The sequence below is a fragment of the Myotis davidii genome, unplaced genomic scaffold, assembly GCF_000327345.1.
Source record: "Myotis davidii unplaced genomic scaffold, ASM32734v1 scaffold38, whole genome shotgun sequence".
In the NCBI taxonomy this organism is placed as follows: domain Eukaryota; kingdom Metazoa; phylum Chordata; class Mammalia; order Chiroptera; family Vespertilionidae; genus Myotis; species Myotis davidii.
Window position 1 is genome coordinate 7264595 of NW_006291383.1, and position 19881 is coordinate 7284475.

Below are 19881 nucleotides of genomic sequence, written 5' to 3' on the forward strand. Positions count from 1 at the left end.
TCGCCGCGTATCTCGCGCCAGACAGCGCGTTAGGACAGCTCCTCCGCGCGCCTGCGCCGTGACGGGCTCTGCGCAGGCGCATTTTCAACGCTTGGGAGTCGAGGGCGGGGTATCGTCCCTTTCGCTGATGCAAGAGCTTAGTGCGGTTGTGGGAGAGGTGTTGGTGAGATCTCTACCGCGGCTGAGGCCTGGGGCTAACCTGTCCGACTTCTCGTCCGTGCGGATCCTACTCGAGCCGCAGCCATGTCCGGAGACGAGGTGAGGGCCTAACCCTGGCGTTAGGGCTGGGGACTGAGGCGGGGAGCCGAACCCATCCCCGTGTGGGAGACCGGGTCTGCGGCCTAGCGCCGGCCGCCATGTGGGACAGCCGGGCCTAGGCGGCCCGGAGCAGTAGAGCCAGAGAGAACTCCGGAGCCGCGGGCTTAGCTGCGTCCCGCTCTCCTCAGGGCGGCGGTGCGGAAGCCGGCTTTTCCGGAATGGAGGGTATATTGAGTCGCCCACCTAGAATGGGGCTTGAATGCCGGTTAATGTCCCAACTGAACGAGATTGGGGCTGGCGACCCCTGCATTCCTCTCGATTTGACACTGCGGCTCTTACACTCCTCGCCGGGGGTGGCGAGGGGAGTCTCCCTGAGCTCCGGTGGAGCGCCCTCGTTGAAAACTTTTGCAGGCTGGCTTTTCCTGGTCGGTATCCGCCGTTCTCATCTCGAGCACTATTTCTTAAGAAGTCCAGAGGGTCGGGGAGATAGGATGAGAGGTGAAGATGCTTCAGCCTCAAAAAGTGCGTAACTTTGGAAAGTTTTGAGGTGGAGTCCCTGAGTTTTCCTTCACGGAGTTCACAGCGACGAGAGCGGGAAGTCCGGGCTGCGAAGCTGGCCGGGCCTTTTTCTACCCTCGTGCTTGTACCTCAGCAAATTTCCTCAAATCCCTTCTGGCCAAATCTATCCCGGTTCAAGTGAAATCAAACGGCTTAAAATGAAATTGGATTTTAGGTGTTGTCAGTAGGTATTCGTTAACCCTGGAGGGAGACCTACCGCTTCCCGGCCAGCTCTACCCACCACAATAAAGGGCTCTTGACTTTGTAATTCATTTCTGTCAACATTCGAGTGCTTGGTCCAGAGGGCCTTGGAGAGAAGGAAGAGGAAAAATCCGAGGCTTTTTGGAGCGCTGGCTTCGGAGGTAGCCCTTGAACGACCCTTAGCATTTCCTCTTGTGATGGAAAGGCTGATCTTAGGGTGAGCGGGGGGTTAAGGCGGCAAGTAAGAGGGCTCACGGAAAGTAGACTCTCCTCTGATTTGGTTAGCGTCAATCCCTTGAAATGTGGTTAGTGGCCAGTTCATGGAGAGGTTTGAAGACCAAATTAAGGAATTTTGGATTTATTCTGGAGGGGACTCCAATCCCTCATTTGACTTCCACAGTAATCCTGTAAGATAAGTATTACTGTTAGCCCCATTTTATGGATGAGAAAACTGAGGCTTTGAGTGTGGTATCATGCCCATGATCAGAGAGTAAGTGGCAGAGCCAGTAGTAGAATTCCAGATCTCGGTAATATTGCCTACATCTAGATTACCGGGAGGGAGGCTCTTGCTCTCTTAGGAGAAACTGAGAGTCTGAAGGTAGTAGATGGTCCTTGCTTGGAGGTCATGGTAGACATTGCTCTGGGCTACTGCATTTCAAAAGTTCTGAGAGTGGCAATGTTTCACGTTTGTTTTTTCTACATATTTTCTAAGGTTTTCATAACCTTTAAAAATAAAGCACTTATGTAGTACAAAGTACTGTGGGGTGCTTTTTGTGTGGTTTCGATGGTAAAGTGCTCACAAGTGATACAGGGGAGGTAAGAGAGATCAACTAGTTTCTACAGGAGATAGAAAGCCATCAACAGAGAGATTTGTGGTACCGGAGGATTCAGTTTTAGCAGTGGGATCAGGTTTTGAAGGAAGTGGAATATGGCAGAACCAGCATTCCAGTAGATAACTTTTGGAAGCCCATAAAATAATAAGTAGCTTGGCACTTTTTAGGCCTACCAGTCCAACTTCATTTTATAGAACTTGCCCAAGATCACATAGCAAGTTAATGGGACTAAAACCAGCCTTTGACTTCCACTCTGGAGGGATGTGAAGGTTCTGGTTTCTCCAGTATTATTGACTAGAAAAGTATTCTTAGGCCAAGCCTTAATTTGTGACTACTTTACAGACAAGCAAAAATTTCTGCATGGAAACAATGAAAGTAAGCTGTACACAGTTCTTTTTTATTTTAGAGAAAGGAGGGAAGAGAGAGAAACATCAGTTTGTTGTCCCACTTATCTATGCATTCATTGGTTGATTCTTGTATGTGCCCTGACCAGGGGATCGAATCCACAATCTTGGCTCATAGGAATGATCCTCTAACCAACTGAGCAACCCGGCCAGGGCTGTACACATTTCTTTTTATACCTGATAATTAAGCCAGAATTCACCACAACATAGCCTTTTTAACCTAGTGGAACCAAGACCTTTAAAAAGCAGTATTTGAGAAATACGGGTGATGCCTGTAAGGAAAAATCCTCTAATCTGTAGGCATTCATTATTTTCCAGACCAATTTTTTTAAAAGTGCTGTCAATAGTTAAGATTGCTTATTACTAGATCCTGTTCACTAAGTGTCAGAACAGTGGGTTTTATACAACACAGTAAGGTAGTTTACAAAAGAAGCTTTAAGCTAAAGAAGTTTTGTGTGTTGTACTAAGTGTACAGAACGCAGAAGAATACTAAGAGAAATCAAAATCTAGAATCATATCACCTAGAGATAACAACAGTCTTAAATTGCTTTTAAGTTATAAAAAGCAACTTTTTGTTTTTCAGTCAAGACCCACATGGCCTTGTGGTTTGGGGGAGGTCTCCTTTGGGCACTGCTTTTGGATCCCTGGTTTCCTTATTTTTAACTCTGAGAGGTGGTGTGAATAAAATGAGGGGATGAGTGTGTCTTAAGTATCCAGAGTCAGTAATTAAGAGAGATATTAATTATTTCAATGTATAATTCCTGCATGTTTCATACCCTTTACAAGGCTACAAATAAACTGTTAACCTGTAGGTTAAACATGAATGTTTTTCAGAGGATAAGGCACTTGTGAGGCTGTCCTCTTTTGATTTCAGGACCCCTCCCATCTTTGGTCTGTCATGCTGAGTAATAATAAATGTAATTATTATTCCAGGGTAGTTGCTACTTGGGAAAAAAAGCAATAAATGAATTGTAAGCCCTGCCAGACAACCATACTTATAGTACCTGGAGTTCTCTGTCCTTTTGCCAAATGTCCTTATCTCAGGAGTGCGTATGAACTGTAGCTACCTCCTTGGGCATTCCATGTAGGGTGACCTGTGGCTTAGTAGGTTAGCAGTGGGGAACTCCTTCCTCCTGGTTCTTTAAGTTTGCCAAATTAAGTTATTCAGACTGACTGCATTTCAGAATTACTCATTTATACAGTTAGGTCCTTAAGATAGGAGAGGATAACTGAGATGAGGCTATATCAGTTTCCACAATATCTTGCAGATCCTTCTCTATCGAGTGAGGACTAGACCAACCCTACTTTATTATAGACCACAGTTTGGTTTCAGTGTAGCTCAGTTTCCTTAATGTACTTAGGACATAAAGAAATTTAAGCCCTGGCTGGTGTGGTTCCATGGTTAGAGTGTCAGCCGGTGCACCGAAGGGTCACAGGTTCAAATCCTGGTCAATGCCATGTACCTGGGTTGCGGATTTGATGCTCGATCGGGCATGGAGAAGGCAAGAACTTACCTGGGGTAATATAAGTAATAGCCAGAGTCAGAACTTGAATTTAGTCAGTTGGGCACCAGACACTTCACTGTACTGTCATAGCAGTTTGTTGGGAAAAATGCTAAATTTAAGCTTGATAGAATTTGGACAAAAATTGGTGAGGAGCTTAGAGAAAAAAATACTTGATATTTGAATCCAATTCTGTTTGACTTCAGTGACCTCTCTCTTTCCACTGTACAGGAGTCTACCCTATATGTTGTTTAAACTGTTATGTCTAAAATACTTTATCTGTATTTTTTCCCCAAGTGATCAGTGCAGTCTACAACAAGGTATAAATTAATGTTTCGCTTATTCTCTAATGGACATCAGATAAAAATAACCCAAGAAAACTTTTAATGTTCAGCAACAAAAAGCAGAGTAAAAGGTTATATAGAAGTTTCTCTTACTCAGATATAGATTTGCTATGTGAAGGGTTGCTAGTGGATTTCCTTAAAGGTTTTTCTGAACTTAAGGATAATATTTAAAAAAATTTTTTTATAAGTCAAGTCTTCTGGTGTAGTAACCCCAGGTTACCAACCTTAAATAAACATGTATAATCTACCTAGGTATTGGTTTTCTCATCCACAAAGTTAGGGGTATAGCAAAGGTTATTACTAAGGTCCCTTCCCTATATTCCATGATTAATTCATCATAAAGTCTCCACATTTGCTCATGAAACTATAAGAGAAGTTCCTGTATCTTGTGGTAATTTACAAATTGGAAGGCAGTGCACAAGTTTAAGGAACACCCCCCTCCACTATCATTCCATGTTTAATAGTATAAGGAGAGTTGGGTGGCCTTGTTTGTAATTCTTTTTTTTTTTTGGTACTTGAGTGCAGCAAATACTCTTACTTTTTTGTTGTTGTTATTCCTCACCCAATGATATTTTCCCATTGTTTTTTAGAGAGTGGAATGGATGGATGGAGAGAGAAACATCGATGTGAGAGAGGCACATCACTTGGTTGCCTCCCGCATGCATCCTGACTGCAAATCAAACCCGTGACCTTTCAGTGCCTGGGCCGATGCTCTGACCACTGAGAAACACGTTGCGCCAGAGGGAAATACTCTTACTTTTCAGCATATGTCTTTTGAGAATACAGCATAGTTGGAGTGTGAAAACAATCACTTGGTCCCTTTTTTATTGTCTTTTAAACAGATGATTTTTGATCCTACTATGAGCAAGAAGAAAAAGAAGAAGAAGAAGCCTTTTATGTTAGATGAGGAAGGGGATGCCCAGACCGAAGAAACTCAACCCTCAGAAACAAAAGAAGTGGAGCCAGAGCCCACTGAGGACAAAGATGTAGAGGCTGATGAGGAGGACAATAGGAAAAAAGGTGAGTGGTAGATGTGAGAGAGGACTCTCTTGCTGAAAGGCCTGTTTCTCTTCCATTGTGTTTTGGATTCTGTGCATACATTGACCCCTCAGTTTGATAAGCTTATTCCAGTGAAAGTTGAGGCCATCAACAGTCTGTGGGCACTGGACCTTGCCATATTTCTGGTAGATTCGTTCCAAGAAAATTCCTACTGAATCCACAAGTGGCTACACCTTGCCATTCCAAGACTGATTTTCCAGTCTAACCTGTCAGGTCTCTTTTTGTATTTTAATGGTGATTGTATTTGAGTGTAGGCAGAAAGAAATAAGACCAAGATAGGTAGTTTTGTGTCTTAGCAAGTCTGAAAACACAGAAGAAATTAAAATTATTTAAGAAGTGTTTCAGTTTAGACACCAGCATTAGTTATTAACTTTTGAGCTTTGAGAAAGATACTATTTAATTATTAGAAATAAGTGATTCAGTAAACATGTCTGTTGAATATAAGACACTGCTGTAGATAGAACTGACATTCAGTGAACTTCTATCATGTGCTAAGCATCTTGTATATGATTAAAACAGACTTGGAAAGTAAGTCATTCTTGCAATAAGACAAAATGAATTCATAAATGGCTCCTTGAAAACTTTGTAGCAGAGGAATCCTAAAATATTTCTAGTGTAGAACAAATGGAAAATTTATTGAACATAACCCAATATTACTAAGTAATGGTAGATAAAATTCATTTTATTCATGTTGTAGCCTCATTTGATGAATGTGATAATATCTGTGAGGGAGATAGATAAGCAAACCAGTAAGTACCTCCTTTGGAATGACATAAGATACTATTGAAGCACCTTGGCACCCAATTGGTTGAAAGGGATAGATAGGCTTAGAAAGGGCTTCTTGGTGGAAAAACTCTAACAAGATCCTGTAAGAGCTATGTGGGAGGGTCCATAGCAAGGGTTGGAGGTGAGAGACCACAGGCATTGCTAAAGTGGAAGTACTTCATTTGGGCTGGAACCAGATATTATGATACTAGAGGCCTGGTGCACTAAATTCGTGCATGGGGGAGGGTTATGTGTCCCTCAGCCCAGCCTGCATCCTCTCCAATCTGGGACATCCCTCGAGGGATGTCCAACTGCTCCTTTAGGCCCAATCCCACCAGGCAGGAAGCCATGCCCTCCTCTGCCAGCCATCTTGTGGCCACATGGGGGCGGCCATCTTGTGTGTTGGAGTGATTGTCAATTTGCATACTGGCCATGACTAATTAGCATATCTGGGCTAATTAGCATATCCCTCTCATTATATAGGATGGGAGATGAGATGTAAGCAGAAGTGAAGAGAGAAAACTGGAAGGCCTTGGAAATTGTGTTAAAACCCTGACTTTGTATTGGGAACAGTGAGGCATGATATAATTAGATTCATAAATGTTCTCAATATGGCTTTCTAATGAGGTTTTTCCTAATTACTAGCTGAAATGTTGGTTTAACTCATAATTGGATGCTTTGCCTTCTGTTTGTTGTTAATTAATAATCTTAATTATGTCTTTTTAGATGCCTCTGACGATCTAGATGACTTGAACTTCTTTAATCAAAAGAAAAAGAAGAAAAAAACAAAAAAGATATTTGATATTGATGAGGCGGAAGAAGGTGTAAAGGTAGTATTGCTTTCTTATTGAAGGTAAAATTTGACCTCTTGAAAGGTTGCTCAATGGCTGATGTTTCTTCTTCTTTGTTTCATCTCTTACTAGCTTTGCTTTTGTTAAGTACTTAATCACACTGTTAAGGTCATCATGTCTGATTAAGGTACTTTGAAGGGATTATAATGAAAAGGAATGTAAATTTAGGTTTTACATATTTTATTGTGGGGCTGTAAAATGATTACAAAACTAGAGGCCCAGTGTGCAGATTCGTGCACTGGTGGGGTCCCTCGGTGTGGCCTGCAGGGATTGGGCCAAAACGCAGCCACCGCTGCTTGGTAGACTCGCTGCCGCTCTGCTCTGGTCACCGGGCTGTGGCAGCCAGAAGTGAGCCCTGTGTCTGGTACCCGTCAGTCAGCTGAGCAGTGCTCCCGCTGTGGGAGTGCACTGATCACCAGGGGCAGTTCCTATAGATGCCCCTTGTCATTAACTAGATTGTGATTGGCTGCCGTCAGTCATGAGCAGTGCTCCCGCTGTGGGAGTGCACTGATCACCAGGGGCAGTTCCTATAGATGCCCCTTGTCATTAACTAGATTGTGATTGGCTGAGTAAGAGAGCTATATATATAAAAGGCTAATATGCACAGTGTCCCCTCGGGAATTCGACTGGGAGTTTCATCACTTGCTATGATGTGTGCTGACCACCAGGGGGTGGCGCAGAACAAAGGAAGGCCCCGGCTGGCAGCCGGAAGGCCCTGATCTGCCCTGATCGCCAACCAGGTCTAAGGAACCTACCTGTGCACGAATTTCATGCACCAGGCCTCTAGTATTTCAATAAGTGAGAAAGCTGTGAAGCAAATACTCTCTTAGTTTCCTCTGTTAAACTTTAGTGGCATGTTGAAGATACACACATTTATGTGTCACCTTAGCTGCAAAGAATGTATATGTACCTCTGAGCACCAACCTGTGGTGGTTGTGTCTGATGATCTTATGGCCTGTAGGAGAACCAGAGCACTCAAGCTGTTTTTATGGAGTTCCCTGATCTTGTAGGTTCTCTTAATACTAGATCGATTTCCAATATAAATATCTTAGAATAAGTAGATACATGGGTGGGTAGTGAGGTGAATAGGATGGATGGAGGGATGAGCTGAAAGTCTGTTCTTAAGGATCCCATTTTGCCCTAGCCAATTGGGCTCAGTGGATAGAGCGACGGCCTGCGGACTGAAGGGTCCCAGGTTTGAGTCCGGTCAAGGGCATATACCTTAGTTGTGGGCACATCCCCAGTGGGGAGTGTGCAGGAGGCAGCTGATCGATGTTTCTAACTCTCTATCCCTCTCCCTTCCTCTCTGTAAAGAATCAATAAAATATATATTTAAAAAAATAAAAAGGATCCCATTTTGTGTCCTCTACCCAAACGTTTCTTTGGTAAATAGTTTATTTACTGAAACTTAAGTAAACAAGGTGTATCCCAAATATAGCAGGAAATGTATACTGTATAGTATTTTATTGAGTTTTGGAAATAGTGTCACAGTTTCCACGACTTGGTTAATTCAAATGTGTATTGGTGAGTGCATTGAGTTGTCAGACATTGTGTACTAATTGCTAAGGTACTGAAATAAGTAAGATATTTTTCCCATTTTCAGGATAATTTAAAACAAGACTATTTTACCTGGGTTTATCTTATTTTCTCCCTGTTTGGGGATTCTCTTCTCTTCCTACTATTGCAAGGAAATTGAGAAAGAGAGATGCTCAAATTATACTGAACAAGTGAGGTTTAAATATCCTGGGTAACAAAAGTGACACATCAGAGAAATATCAGAGAAAATCTTGGTTAACAAGGTTTTCTTGGTTGATTCCTCTAGTTAGTAGCTTTTGTCCTGTAGATTTCCTTATATAAGCTCTATCTCCTCTTATTAAGTGCTTGAATACTTTTTTCCTGTTATTGAAGTCATAACATAAGAGGTTATTACCAATATCTTTATCAGGCAGTGCATGGACATTGACTTGAAGGTGATGTGTTTTTTAATATATTTTATTGATTTTTTACAGAGAGGAAGGGAGAGGGATAGAGAGTTAGAAACATCGATCAGCTGCCTCCTGCACACCTCCTATTGGGGATGTGCCTGCAGCCAAGGTACATGCCCTTGACCGGAATCAAACCTGGGACCCTTGAGTCCACAGGCCAATGCTCTGTCCACTGAGCCAAACCGGTTAGGGTGAAGGTGATGTGTTTTTAAGATCTTGGGTTGCTCTCCCATCTGAATTTTCAGACCATCACAGGGCTTTTGAAAAATCTTGAAAAATACTGCTATTCACTTCCTTTCACTAGGACTAACTTAGCCTCGGCTTGGAAGTCGATCTTACTGGGATAAAATAAATAATAGTATAGGACTAGAAAGCTGGCTGGTATGTGCTAATTTATATTTGGCATATCTGAGTTTCTCATTTATTGACTGTCATCTTAGAGACTGGGTTAATAGCTGGTTTTTTATTTGTGTACTAGAGGCCCTGTGCACGAAATTCATGCACGGAGCAGGGGTTCCCTCAGCCCAGCCTGCACCCACTCCAACTGGGGACCCCTCGGGGAATGTCTGACTGCTGGTGGTCGGTTGGACACCCCTCTCACAATCTGGGACCACTGGCTCCTAACCACTCACCTGCCTGCCTGCCTGATCCCTCCTAACTGCCTCTGCCTGCCTGCCTGATCCCCCCTAATTGCCCTCCCCTGCCAGCCTGATCTTGTCCCTAACAGCTGTCCCCTGTTGGCCTGATTGCCCCCAACTGCCCTTCCCTGCTTGTCTCTGGGCATATCAACGGGGCCTGATCAGAAAGGTGGAGCTGATCAGCAGCCCCATGGAGGCCTAGAGAGAAATGGAGGCACGAGTGTTGGCCAGGCTGAGAGAGAAAGAGTGGCAAGTTCTGATCAGTGGCTGCCACAGAGACTATGGATCAGACCCTGCCTCTCTCTGTAGGCCTCTCTCCGAACCTGATCCACAGCCCCCTAGGCAGTCAGTGCCTTAGCGACCCAGCACTGACTTCCAGTCTGGTTGAGCCTTGGGTCAAAATCGGTGGTTATGACCCTGGCTCTTTATTATATAGATTATCCAGCTAATACACATGAATTGATTGGTCTTTCATGGCCAAATATGCCACTAAGACCACACAGCTGGATATGGGATCTTAGAGCTGAGCTTCATTTACTCCCAGCTATTTAAATTTTTCTGCTGATGAGATTTCTGAAATTACTACAGCCATTGTGAGACTAGTTCAGTTGTAAGCACACAAAAATACAAAAATAGATATTGATAGGTAATGTTGACAGCAGATTTCAGGGCAGGGAGCTGGATAAGCTCATGAAAGGAGGGAGAGATCGGAGACTGAGACTGGTACTTCTTGGGGGTTTATGACTAATTTCTGGGCTGTGATATATCCTATTTTCATCTATGACTATAGCAACTAATCTTGGGATCAACCTTTACCTTGTCTCCATTCATGTGATCCTAATTCTCCATGGGTTCTGCCTTTCCCTTCAATGATGTCATCTATTGAAATGATGCCCAAATACCTTTTCGCATCCTGGTAGCAAGACTGACTGTAGTATAATAAAAAATATTTAGTCTTTGTCTTTGGTTCCTGGCACAGCTCCTAAAACCCTTGCAATCCCTGGAATGGTAAAAGTGTCAATTTGAGATGACTGGTGGCTGGGAACTCCTGAATAGCTTCAGTATAGGAGCTGGTCATCAGAAAGATTAAGCCATGATTAGATGACTGGAATTCGTATACACCCACCCACCCTCCCCCTTCTAACCCTCTCCTGAAGAAGGGGATTGGAAATTGAATTCACTCACCAGCGGTCAATGATTTAATCAGTCGTGACTGGCCCCCGAAGTGAGGACAGTCTTGTGGGACTGAGCCCTTAAACCTGTGGAGACTGTAACTACAGGTAATTTCAGAGTTAAAAGAATTATAGGTCACTCAGTTAGTTGGAGAGGAAGAATTGGTGTGGAAAAACACCATGTATTTGGTGTCAGTAGGAAAAAAATCCTCCTCCCACTGATTATATCAGAATACTTAGAAACTTCTTTAAAATACTCCTGACCCTTGTTCCTGCTAAAGATTGTCAGTTAAAAGATTTAAGAATCTTACAAACATTTACCAGGTGATTCTGACAGTGGCCTGGTTTGGAAACATAGATAATACTTTTTTAAGATCCCAAGGCTGGTGAATAAAAAGAAAGGAAAAGATCCCACAGAACTGTCTCAAATTTCCAGTGTAAATGACAGGGACTTGCTGAGCCACTTTGGCTCACCTATGAGAGACATTTCTTATATGTAACTTTAGTTTTGAATACTAAATTTTTTTTCCTCTAAAAGGATGTCAGCCCATGTCATTTTTTTTTTAAGTCCTGGAATCAAAATGTTGAAATTTATATCTTAATTTCTTAGGATCTTAAGATTGAAAGTGATGTTCAAGAACCAGCTGAACCAGAGGATGACCTTGACATTATGCTTGGCAATAAAAAGAAGAAAAAGAAAAATGTCAAATTCCCAGATGAGGATGAAATTCTAGAGAAAGACGAAGGTAATACTGGGTGCTCGTTACTTGGGTCTTTGGCCTAATCTTTTTGATAGGTGGGCTCCTCTTTTATTTTTTCTTGACCCTTATTTCCACTTGATTATGGAAGCTAAAAGGAAAACAATATCTGACTTGATGACAGTTAAAGATTTCATGGGGGTAGAATTTGACAGTTAAAATTTTACTAAATCATGCAGCTTCAGGTGATTGGGAAAATTACATAACTGGATTTTAAATGTTACAAAATTTTCATTTGGTTAAAAAGTGCTGTTTTATTAGTTTCTAAGTGCCATGGGTTTTTTAAAGAACTTTAGTTAGCAGATGGGTTTTTATGGATGTGAATGTTTCTTAAGTGCCTAAACAGTTGGATGTTTTTTCTAATTATCCCAGTGCATTATTTTATCTTGTGTTTGTTAAATCAAGAAACAGTTAGGTGTGTCTGTGTTATCACAAATTCTTAATTAGAGAGATCTCTATTAAGGGTTGTTTATGAAAGTCCCTGTTTTTAAGGAATGAGAGGTTATTTGTGAAACTTAATGCCTTTATGCTTGAGGCTGTGGTGAATGTAGTTCTGGGAGGGAAGACAAATGTCTTTGATACTTTCATTTCTCTAGATCTGCCTCTACCCCTCATTCTTAGTCTTTGTTATCTGTAGCTTTAGAAGATGAAGACAGCAAAAAAGATGATGGTATCTCATTCAGTAACCAGACAGGCCCTGCTTGGGCAGGCTCAGAAAGAGACTACACGTATGAGGAGGTAAGACAGATTCTGTTACGGAAAGGCGCTAAGCTAGTCACTAGAACTCAGAGAAAAGCAAGGTAAATGCTCCCTGAATTGGTAGGGCCATTGAACTCCAAATTGTTAGTGAAGCAGACTCAGAGAGGTCACATAGCCAGTGCACAGCATTGCCTGCTGCCCTCATACGGGACAGTCGGTGTGGCAGTCATTATAGTACTCACGGTTCCCATCTGAATCTGTGAACTTAGGACATGGAGATAGAGCCCCTGGAATGGGAGCGGGGAGCAGTGGAGAGAGGAATTGGCTAGTTTGGGGTCAGGATAGCATGGAGTTTGCTTATTTGGGCTTTCCTGAATCTTATTCTGATTATATCATATACTTTCCCATAGAAACAGCAGAGTTAGAAGGGGTTTATTCGTTCATTAACTTCAAACAAGGAATTGCTGAGCATTCATAATGGACCAGATCCTGGTTGAGACTTGAGTCCTGCTCTCAAGCAGCTCCCAGAACATAGAGTGATGTGTGTATTTAATAAAAAGTGAAGTTTGCTTAAAGGTAGAGCAAAGATTCCAGTATACTGCTATTAATAAGAATGTACATGAATACCACTTTATCTCTATAGCTACTGAATCGAGTGTTCAACATCATGAGGGAAAAGAATCCAGATATGGTTGCTGGAGAGAAAAGGAAATTTGTCATGAAACCTCCACAGGTCGTCCGAGTAGGAACCAAGAAAACTTCTTTTGTCAACTTTACAGATATCTGTAAACTGTAAGTTCATTAATGGAGAATCTCCATTCCAAATACCAAATTTTCAGTGATGTTTATGTTAAAGGTCCTTATTGAGGACGTCATTGCAGGTAGAAAGTTGGGTTGAGGAAAGTCAGAGTTCAAATATATCAGTTCTTTGTTACTTACAGGTCTCAGGGCTTGTATTATCAGACATCCAGAGGTGAGAGATGCCAACTCATGCTGATGCATGAGAATGGATCCAGATGGAGTGAAGAGTGTGGAGGCTACATGTATTCCTCAGACAGGAGCTTGGCCGACCCAGGGAAGGTAGAAAAGCTTTTAAGGCTGGGGTGGCTTTGCCAAGCAAGTGAGCTCAGGAAAACAGCTAAATTTGTTGTGCCTCTTCCTCGGGTGGTCATTGTCAAGACACAGCTTTTTTAATTACCATCACATTCCATGCCTCTCACCACCAGGTCACTCACTGTCTGGGCCTGGCTCTTCTTAGTGCCTCAGCTACACCATTTTTGGCTGGTTCCTTAGGGCAACTGACCTTATTTACTGATTGTTCTTCAATTTCATAAGTGATACCTGCTTGTTGCAGATAAAACGGTAAATAATAGTAAACAAAAAAGAAAATAATCACTAAAAATTCCATCACCCAGAGATAACCACTTGTTTTTGTGTGTGTGTGTGTGTGTGTGTTTTAATATTTTTATTGATTTCAGAGGATGGGAGAGAGAAATAGAATCATCAATGATGAGAGAATCATTGATCAGCTGGCTGCTTCCTGCATGCCCCCTACTGGGGATTGAGCCCACAACCCAGGCATGTGCCCTGACTGGGAATTGAATCGTGACTTCCTGGTTCATAGGTTGACGCTCAACCACTGAGCCACATGGGCTGGGCTGTTCCCCCTTTTTTTTTTAAATGAAAATTTTCAAACAGGAAGTATATAGGGATTAGCATAAAGAATAGCCAAGTATCCTATTGCCTAGGTTTGGTGTATTTGACCTTTTGACACAGTTACTTCATATCTTTTTACTCTTCAAAAGAGCGTTTTACAGTTATAATTAAAGCCATTTTTTGTATCTCTTTCATCTTCCTTCCCAGAAAAAGATGTTACTTTCTAAAGTTGTTTACCTTTTCTGTCCATGTTTCTAGACATTTACTCATAGGTATGTACAGTATTTATAAATAACTTGCAATATTATTTTATGGTCTTTAAAATGTATTACATATCTTTTATTTCAGAGTTTCATGAACTGTGCACTGAAGTTCACCTAATAGCAGAGTAGTCACAAATTGAAACAGTGAACAAGTTGGTTTTTAGAAGTTTGGTTAGTTTTCCATGGAGGATAGTTTATATATTCTACTTTCTTTTTAGATTACATCGTCAGCCCAAACATCTCCTCGCATTTTTATTGGCTGAATTGGGTACAAGGTAAGAAACTATATTTGCATACATATGTATATATAGTTACATACAGAATTACTGGACATCTCCTAAGAGCTTTTCTTAATCTGAAAAGGATATGTAACACACTTAGAAAAAAAAATTCACTGCCCTGGCCAGGTGACTTGGTTGGTTAGAGCATCGTCGTCCAAAAGGTTACAAGTTTGGTTGGGGTGCGTATAGGAGGCAATGGATCCAACTCTCTCTTCTCGCAAATAAACTAAAAAACAAAACAGGATAAAAAAAAAAATTCACCTGATTATCAGAGGAACTTCTGGGCCACTGAAAGAGGGAAGTCAACTCATTTCAGTGGGAGAGCTTGGCTGCCTGGAAATAGAGAACAGAATTAACAGTGACTCATCTAAACAGGCCTGTTGGCATACCAAAATGAGAATCATGGCACTGCTGTGTTTAGAGTTTCCTGTCATTAACTGGATTCTTAGATCTTTATGGAGCAAATATTAGATTTCAAAGGAAATTATTTTCTTAGGTCAGTATTATTTCTAAATTGTTAATAGGCTATTGATGAAATACAGCTTACAAATTGATGAGTGGCACAGGAGAAATGTTGAAACAGGGATCCATAGTTAGTTACTTCCTTAAGAGCTCACCTGTTGAAGTCACCAAGCCAGTCCATCCCCATTCAGGGGGGCCAAGATCCCATTTGAATTGACCTTTAAGTGCTAGGAAGCTAATTGTCCCTTTAAAAGTAGATTCAGGGCATAATAATGATGAATAACACATATTGAGCATCTTGGGTACCATTTCAGTCTTAAAACAGCTGCATGAACTGTTAGTGGAAACTAATATTAGCTGTCTTAAAGATTTAGAAACCATTTTAGTGAAGTTGTAGTTGGTCATATAACTACTTAACGGCACAGTCAACAATGCAGACTCAGATCTGCCTGTTTCTCGGGAGCTTGAGCTCTTTTAACCCCTTCCCCGGCAGAAACGTGTATACTCGTTTTCACAAAATGTTCTTTTTCAGTTGTAGACGAGTATACTAAGAAAATATGGTAAAAAAAATATGGTTTATAGGAAGACGAGTTACAAACTGTTTTCATAACCAGCATCAAAAATACTATATAGAACCAAAATAAAAAAATTAGTCTGAAAAAGAAACGTTTTTAACAAAAAAATTGTTGGGGAAGGGGTTAAAAGACTTAATCCTGTGCCTTGCTGGCAGTATAGAGATAACTCACGTGTTCTGCTCTCTTCCTTTTCTTGAAACTCTGCTGGGATTGGCTACACTTGCTGTGGGTTTATGGAGTAATTTACTTGACTAGTGGTAGATACGTAGGTTCTGCTGTAAAAGAATTATGTTTTAAATGTAAATTATAGTCGTTGCTTTTTTTTTAAGGCCACCAAAAATGTTGGTTGCCCCCCCCCAAAATGGGGAGAGATCATCGCTTATTTTTAACTTGCATAAATTAATGAAGGAGTAAAAGTTAGCAGTATTTTCCCTACTTCTCAGAATAATTTTTTAAGAAGTGGGATAAATTATAACAAGTTGAGAACCAGTGAACTTAAGGTCAGTGGACTTAATATAGGGTTGAAAAAAGTCAATTTCTTTTGACAGTGAATGAAAAAACATTCCCTACATCAAGTATTAGAATTCACCATAGCCTGGAGATTAAGGGTCCCAGTCCATGGGGGATAATAGTAAACCTTTATAGTTAAAGGAGAATCACAAGAGAGATTCCTGTAAAAGTCATTTTTTAAAAATCTTTTTATTGATTTTTAGAGAGGAAGGGAGGTGAGGGGAAAGAAACATCAATGAGAGTGAAATACTGATCAGCTGCCTCCTGCATGCCCCCCACTGGCGATGGAGCCTGTAACCCTGCCATGTGCCTTGACCAGGAATCAACTGGTGACCTCTCTGTGCACGGGACGACGCTCAACCAACTGAGCCACACTGGCCAGGGTGCAAAGTGATTTTTATAGTGGAATGTTGAAATTTAGCACGACCTGGCTGAATTTTGTTGTTTCACTTTGTGATTTGTAATTTTTAACAAATGTCTAGCCTAGAGCTTTCTCTCTCAAAGTGCTTGTCATCTGCTTCTTTTGAAAAAGTTTCTTTTAAAAAAAATACATATTTTTTTATTTCAGAGAGAGGAAAGGGAGAGCTAGAAACATCAATGATAAGAATCATTGATCTGCTGTCTCCTGCACACCCCCCACAGGGGATTGAGCCTGAAACCCAGGCATGTGCCCCGACCGGGAATTGAACCATGACTAGTTCATGGGTCTACGGTCAACCACTGAGCCACATCAGCCGGGCTCAAAACTTTTCTAAGTACCATTGACAATATATGGCCTGTGACTTCAACCGTACTTGAGGGGTAGAGGGGTTAACAGTTTTATAGAGATATATTTCACACATTTAAATGTACAATTCAACCCAGTTGGTGTGGCTCAGTGGTAGAGCATTGAGCTATGAATTGGGGGGTCAGGGTTCTCTTCCGGGTCAGGGCATATGCCCTGGTTGTGGTTGCAATCAATCCCCACAGTAGGAGGTGTGCAGGAGGCAGTTGATTGAGGATTCTCTTTCATCATTGATGTTTCTCTCCCTCTCTGAAATCAACAAAAATATATTAAAAAATAAAAATGTACAATTCAATGTTAACATAATTAATTGAACTCTTACCACAATTGGTTTTAGAATATTTTCATCAACTATATATGATAATCAAAATATGTATTTAGTGCTTAGAATTTTTAAAGATAGGTCTTACTTTGAACATGGTATGCATTCAGTAAAAGTGTTTTACCTTGTTGGATGAATGAGCCATCACACAGTTAAGGAATCAATTTGTGTTTAGACTTAAAATCAATTATAAATTTGATTTGTTGCTGAAGACTTAATTGATTGAAATTGGATTAAGTGTTAAGAAATGTAGATATTTCATCTGGTACCAACTACTTAATTAAAAACAATTTTTGAGAAACCAGGTAGTATAGTACTACTTCTAGAATTTAACTTATGCCATGGAATATATTCTAAATTCATTGAATGTAAAGATCCTGGCATTTGGTTCCCTATAGGAAAAAGCAATAATGGAGATATTTGTTTTCTTTCATAGTGGTTCTATAGATGGTAATAACCAACTTGTAATCAAAGGAAGATTCCAACAGAAACAGATAGAAAATGTTTTGAGAAGATATATCAGTAAGTGCATGATTTAATCTCAGTACATCACTCTGAAATGTTCTCATCAGGTTGTATTATTTTGGGGAGAGTCATTGGTTTGTAATGGAGCTGGAAAGGCTGGCCTTAAAGGATGAGGTAAAATGATAGTGATGGGGAAGGGAGCAGGGAGGTGGCTCTTGGCCACTGATTGGGGGTGCAGGGAGAAGGCCCAGCCAATCAAGGCTGCTGGTTGGTTCCAGGCTGAAGGCCAACCCAGAGAAACCCGTCTGCGTTCAAGGCCTGATCTGCATTTATCTCCTTCATCACTTAAAATTGATAGGTCTCTTCCCACCTACCTAGGAACACTGTAAGGTCTTTCTTAGTGGCTCTCCTGCAGGAAAACCACGAGTAGGCATCTGGCAAGCGTTCCTGCTTCCTTGGACATTTGGAGTATTTTTTTTCAACCCATGGTTTAGTACCTGAAGCATTGCAGCAGACGGCTTTTGTTTTCTTACCCTGGAATAGTTTAGGGATAAACTTACAAATAAGTTGAGCTAAGCTCCTTGGTCTGGGTGCCACCCTGGGCTTGTGGAGTTCAGTGTAGAAGTGTTTTTAGAGGAAAGAAACCAGAGGCCACCAGTTAATTCTGTATGTTGCTTTTCCTGCAGAGGAATATGTCACCTGTCACACATGCCGATCACCTGACACAATCCTGCAAAAGGACACCCGACTCTATTTCTTACAGTGTGAAACTTGTCATTCTCGATGCTCTGTTGCCAGCATCAAAACCGGCTTCCAGGCTGTCACGGGCAAGCGAGCACAGCTCCGTGCCAAAGCTAACTAATTTGCTGATCACCACTGATTTGGCAAAGTGTGTTGTGGAAATTTGGCTGGACAGGTTTACCATCAGAGTGGATATACCATTGTATTAAAAAACAAGATAGAAAAGCTGCCAAGCTCTTTGGTGTGTGGCTGGTTGGTCTGAAATCCTTGCAAGATGCCGATGCTCAAGCTGTTGACATAATCATTGCCCACATTAACAACTGTCAGAGAAACAAGATGGGGTAAGGTGGTGCTTTTTAAAAATCGTTCACAGACTTCTGTAAAATGCAAGAGAAATTAAAGTTATTATAACAGTGATTCTTTCAATTTGGTTTGTCCTTCAGTTTTCTAAAAAAATTGTGCTTAATGAATTCAGCAGAACAGTTTGGGCCTGGGATCTGGTGAGGTTTCTGCATCTTTATCCTAAAAACTGGACACTGGCAGTGACTTCAGCTGGGCAGCCGTTTTCCTCTCAGCTTCTTCTGAGATGCATAAAGTAGACACAGCATCCCACGAGAGGGTGGTTGGAGCATGAGATTTGGGAGGACAGCCTATTTTTAGTGTCCAGGAATGACTACATAGATAGGAATTCATTTCATTATGTGAGGATTGTTGCTACTACCTCACTGCCAAGTTCTCTAGCTGTCACCATGAGGGAATACAAGGTGCTAGGTACCCTCCCTCCTTTGAATTTTCTTATTGGCCACCAAGAGAATCTTAGAAATGGCTGTGAAGTGTGTCTCATAAGAGATATGGTGTGTGCAGTACAAAAAAAAACAGTCTAAACCATGATACTAGAGGAAGTTTTTCTTTTTCTTCCACAACTTGTGTTCCAGGTTTGAAAAGACCCACCACAAATGCTTTTCTATTTTCTGTATTAAAGTATCTTTTGAAAGAGGTGATGCTGCCTGTGTGTGGTGCTTCTGGTGCCTCCAGTTCTGCCTTCTGAGGATTTGGCTAAAAGGGTATTTCTCCATTGAGCATGAGGGAAAGATCATCTTATGTGTCTGCTGTGGTTGCCTTGCACGCACTTGCCAAGGATGAGGGCATAATGTTGCTCCTACTTTCTTGGTGCAAGACTAATCCTAAGCAGCTCAGAAGCAGCCAGTCACTTGGCCCTGAATGTCTTGACCATGGTTGTTTTTAATCACTGTGACCCTTAATTTTAAAGTACAAGCCAAGTGTTATAATAAAACACTTTGGCCATAAAGTGTTGGAAGGAGCAGAGCATTCCTTCAAACTGGCTGAGCTGTGGCCACTGCCCTGATGAACTCAACTGCTGTTTATAATGCCATCTTCCTTTTGTATCTGCCCACACAATTCCCAATGTTGGATGTTACTGAGTGAATAAAGCAAGGATCAGTGCCTCTTGTGTAATTAGCGCTCTATTACTTTTGTGTGTATATGTTTTCATTTAGTGGGACCCCTCAGGGGAAGACATGGGACTTTACAGTTTGGTGATAGGTTGGCATAGTTATGTTGAAAATTTCAGTGCATCTTTAATTTCACTCTCAAAACAGATTCATCTCTGAACTGATCCTGACCCTTTAAGATAGTCCAGTTCCCCCAACTAAGTGTTGTGCATAAAAAATGCTGGGCTGGACAGCCTGGACGAAGTGCTACCATGGTGTGAGTCAGTGGTCGGCAAACTGCAGCTGGCAAGCCACATGCGGCTCTTTGGTCCCTTGAGTGGCTC

General features: G+C 41.5%; 1 protein-coding gene across 1 annotated transcript; it reads left to right on the top strand.

The window, feature by feature from the left end:
* The first annotated feature begins 4 nt into the window (after positions 1-4).
* EIF2S2 (eukaryotic translation initiation factor 2 subunit beta) lies at positions 5-19562 on the top strand. The gene is made up of 9 exons (XM_006764585.2): positions 5-258; positions 4943-5120; positions 6651-6754; positions 11181-11316; positions 11966-12066; positions 12671-12819; positions 14165-14221; positions 17317-17402; positions 18032-19562. The coding sequence occupies exons 1-9, from the start codon at positions 244-246 to the stop codon at positions 18205-18207; spliced, it is 1002 nt and encodes a 333-aa protein (XP_006764648.1). The 5' UTR covers positions 5-243; the 3' UTR covers positions 18208-19562.
* Positions 19563-19881: the final 319 nt, after the last annotated feature.

Coding starts and splice junctions, on each gene's coding strand:
- EIF2S2 (XM_006764585.2), top strand. Junction 12,067..12,670: donor GAGACTACACGTATGAGGAG/GTAAGACAGATT, acceptor TTATCTCTATAG/CTACTGAATCGAGTGTTCAA. Junction 14,222..17,316: donor TTGGCTGAATTGGGTACAAG/GTAAGAAACTAT, acceptor TTTCTTTCATAG/TGGTTCTATAGATGGTAATA.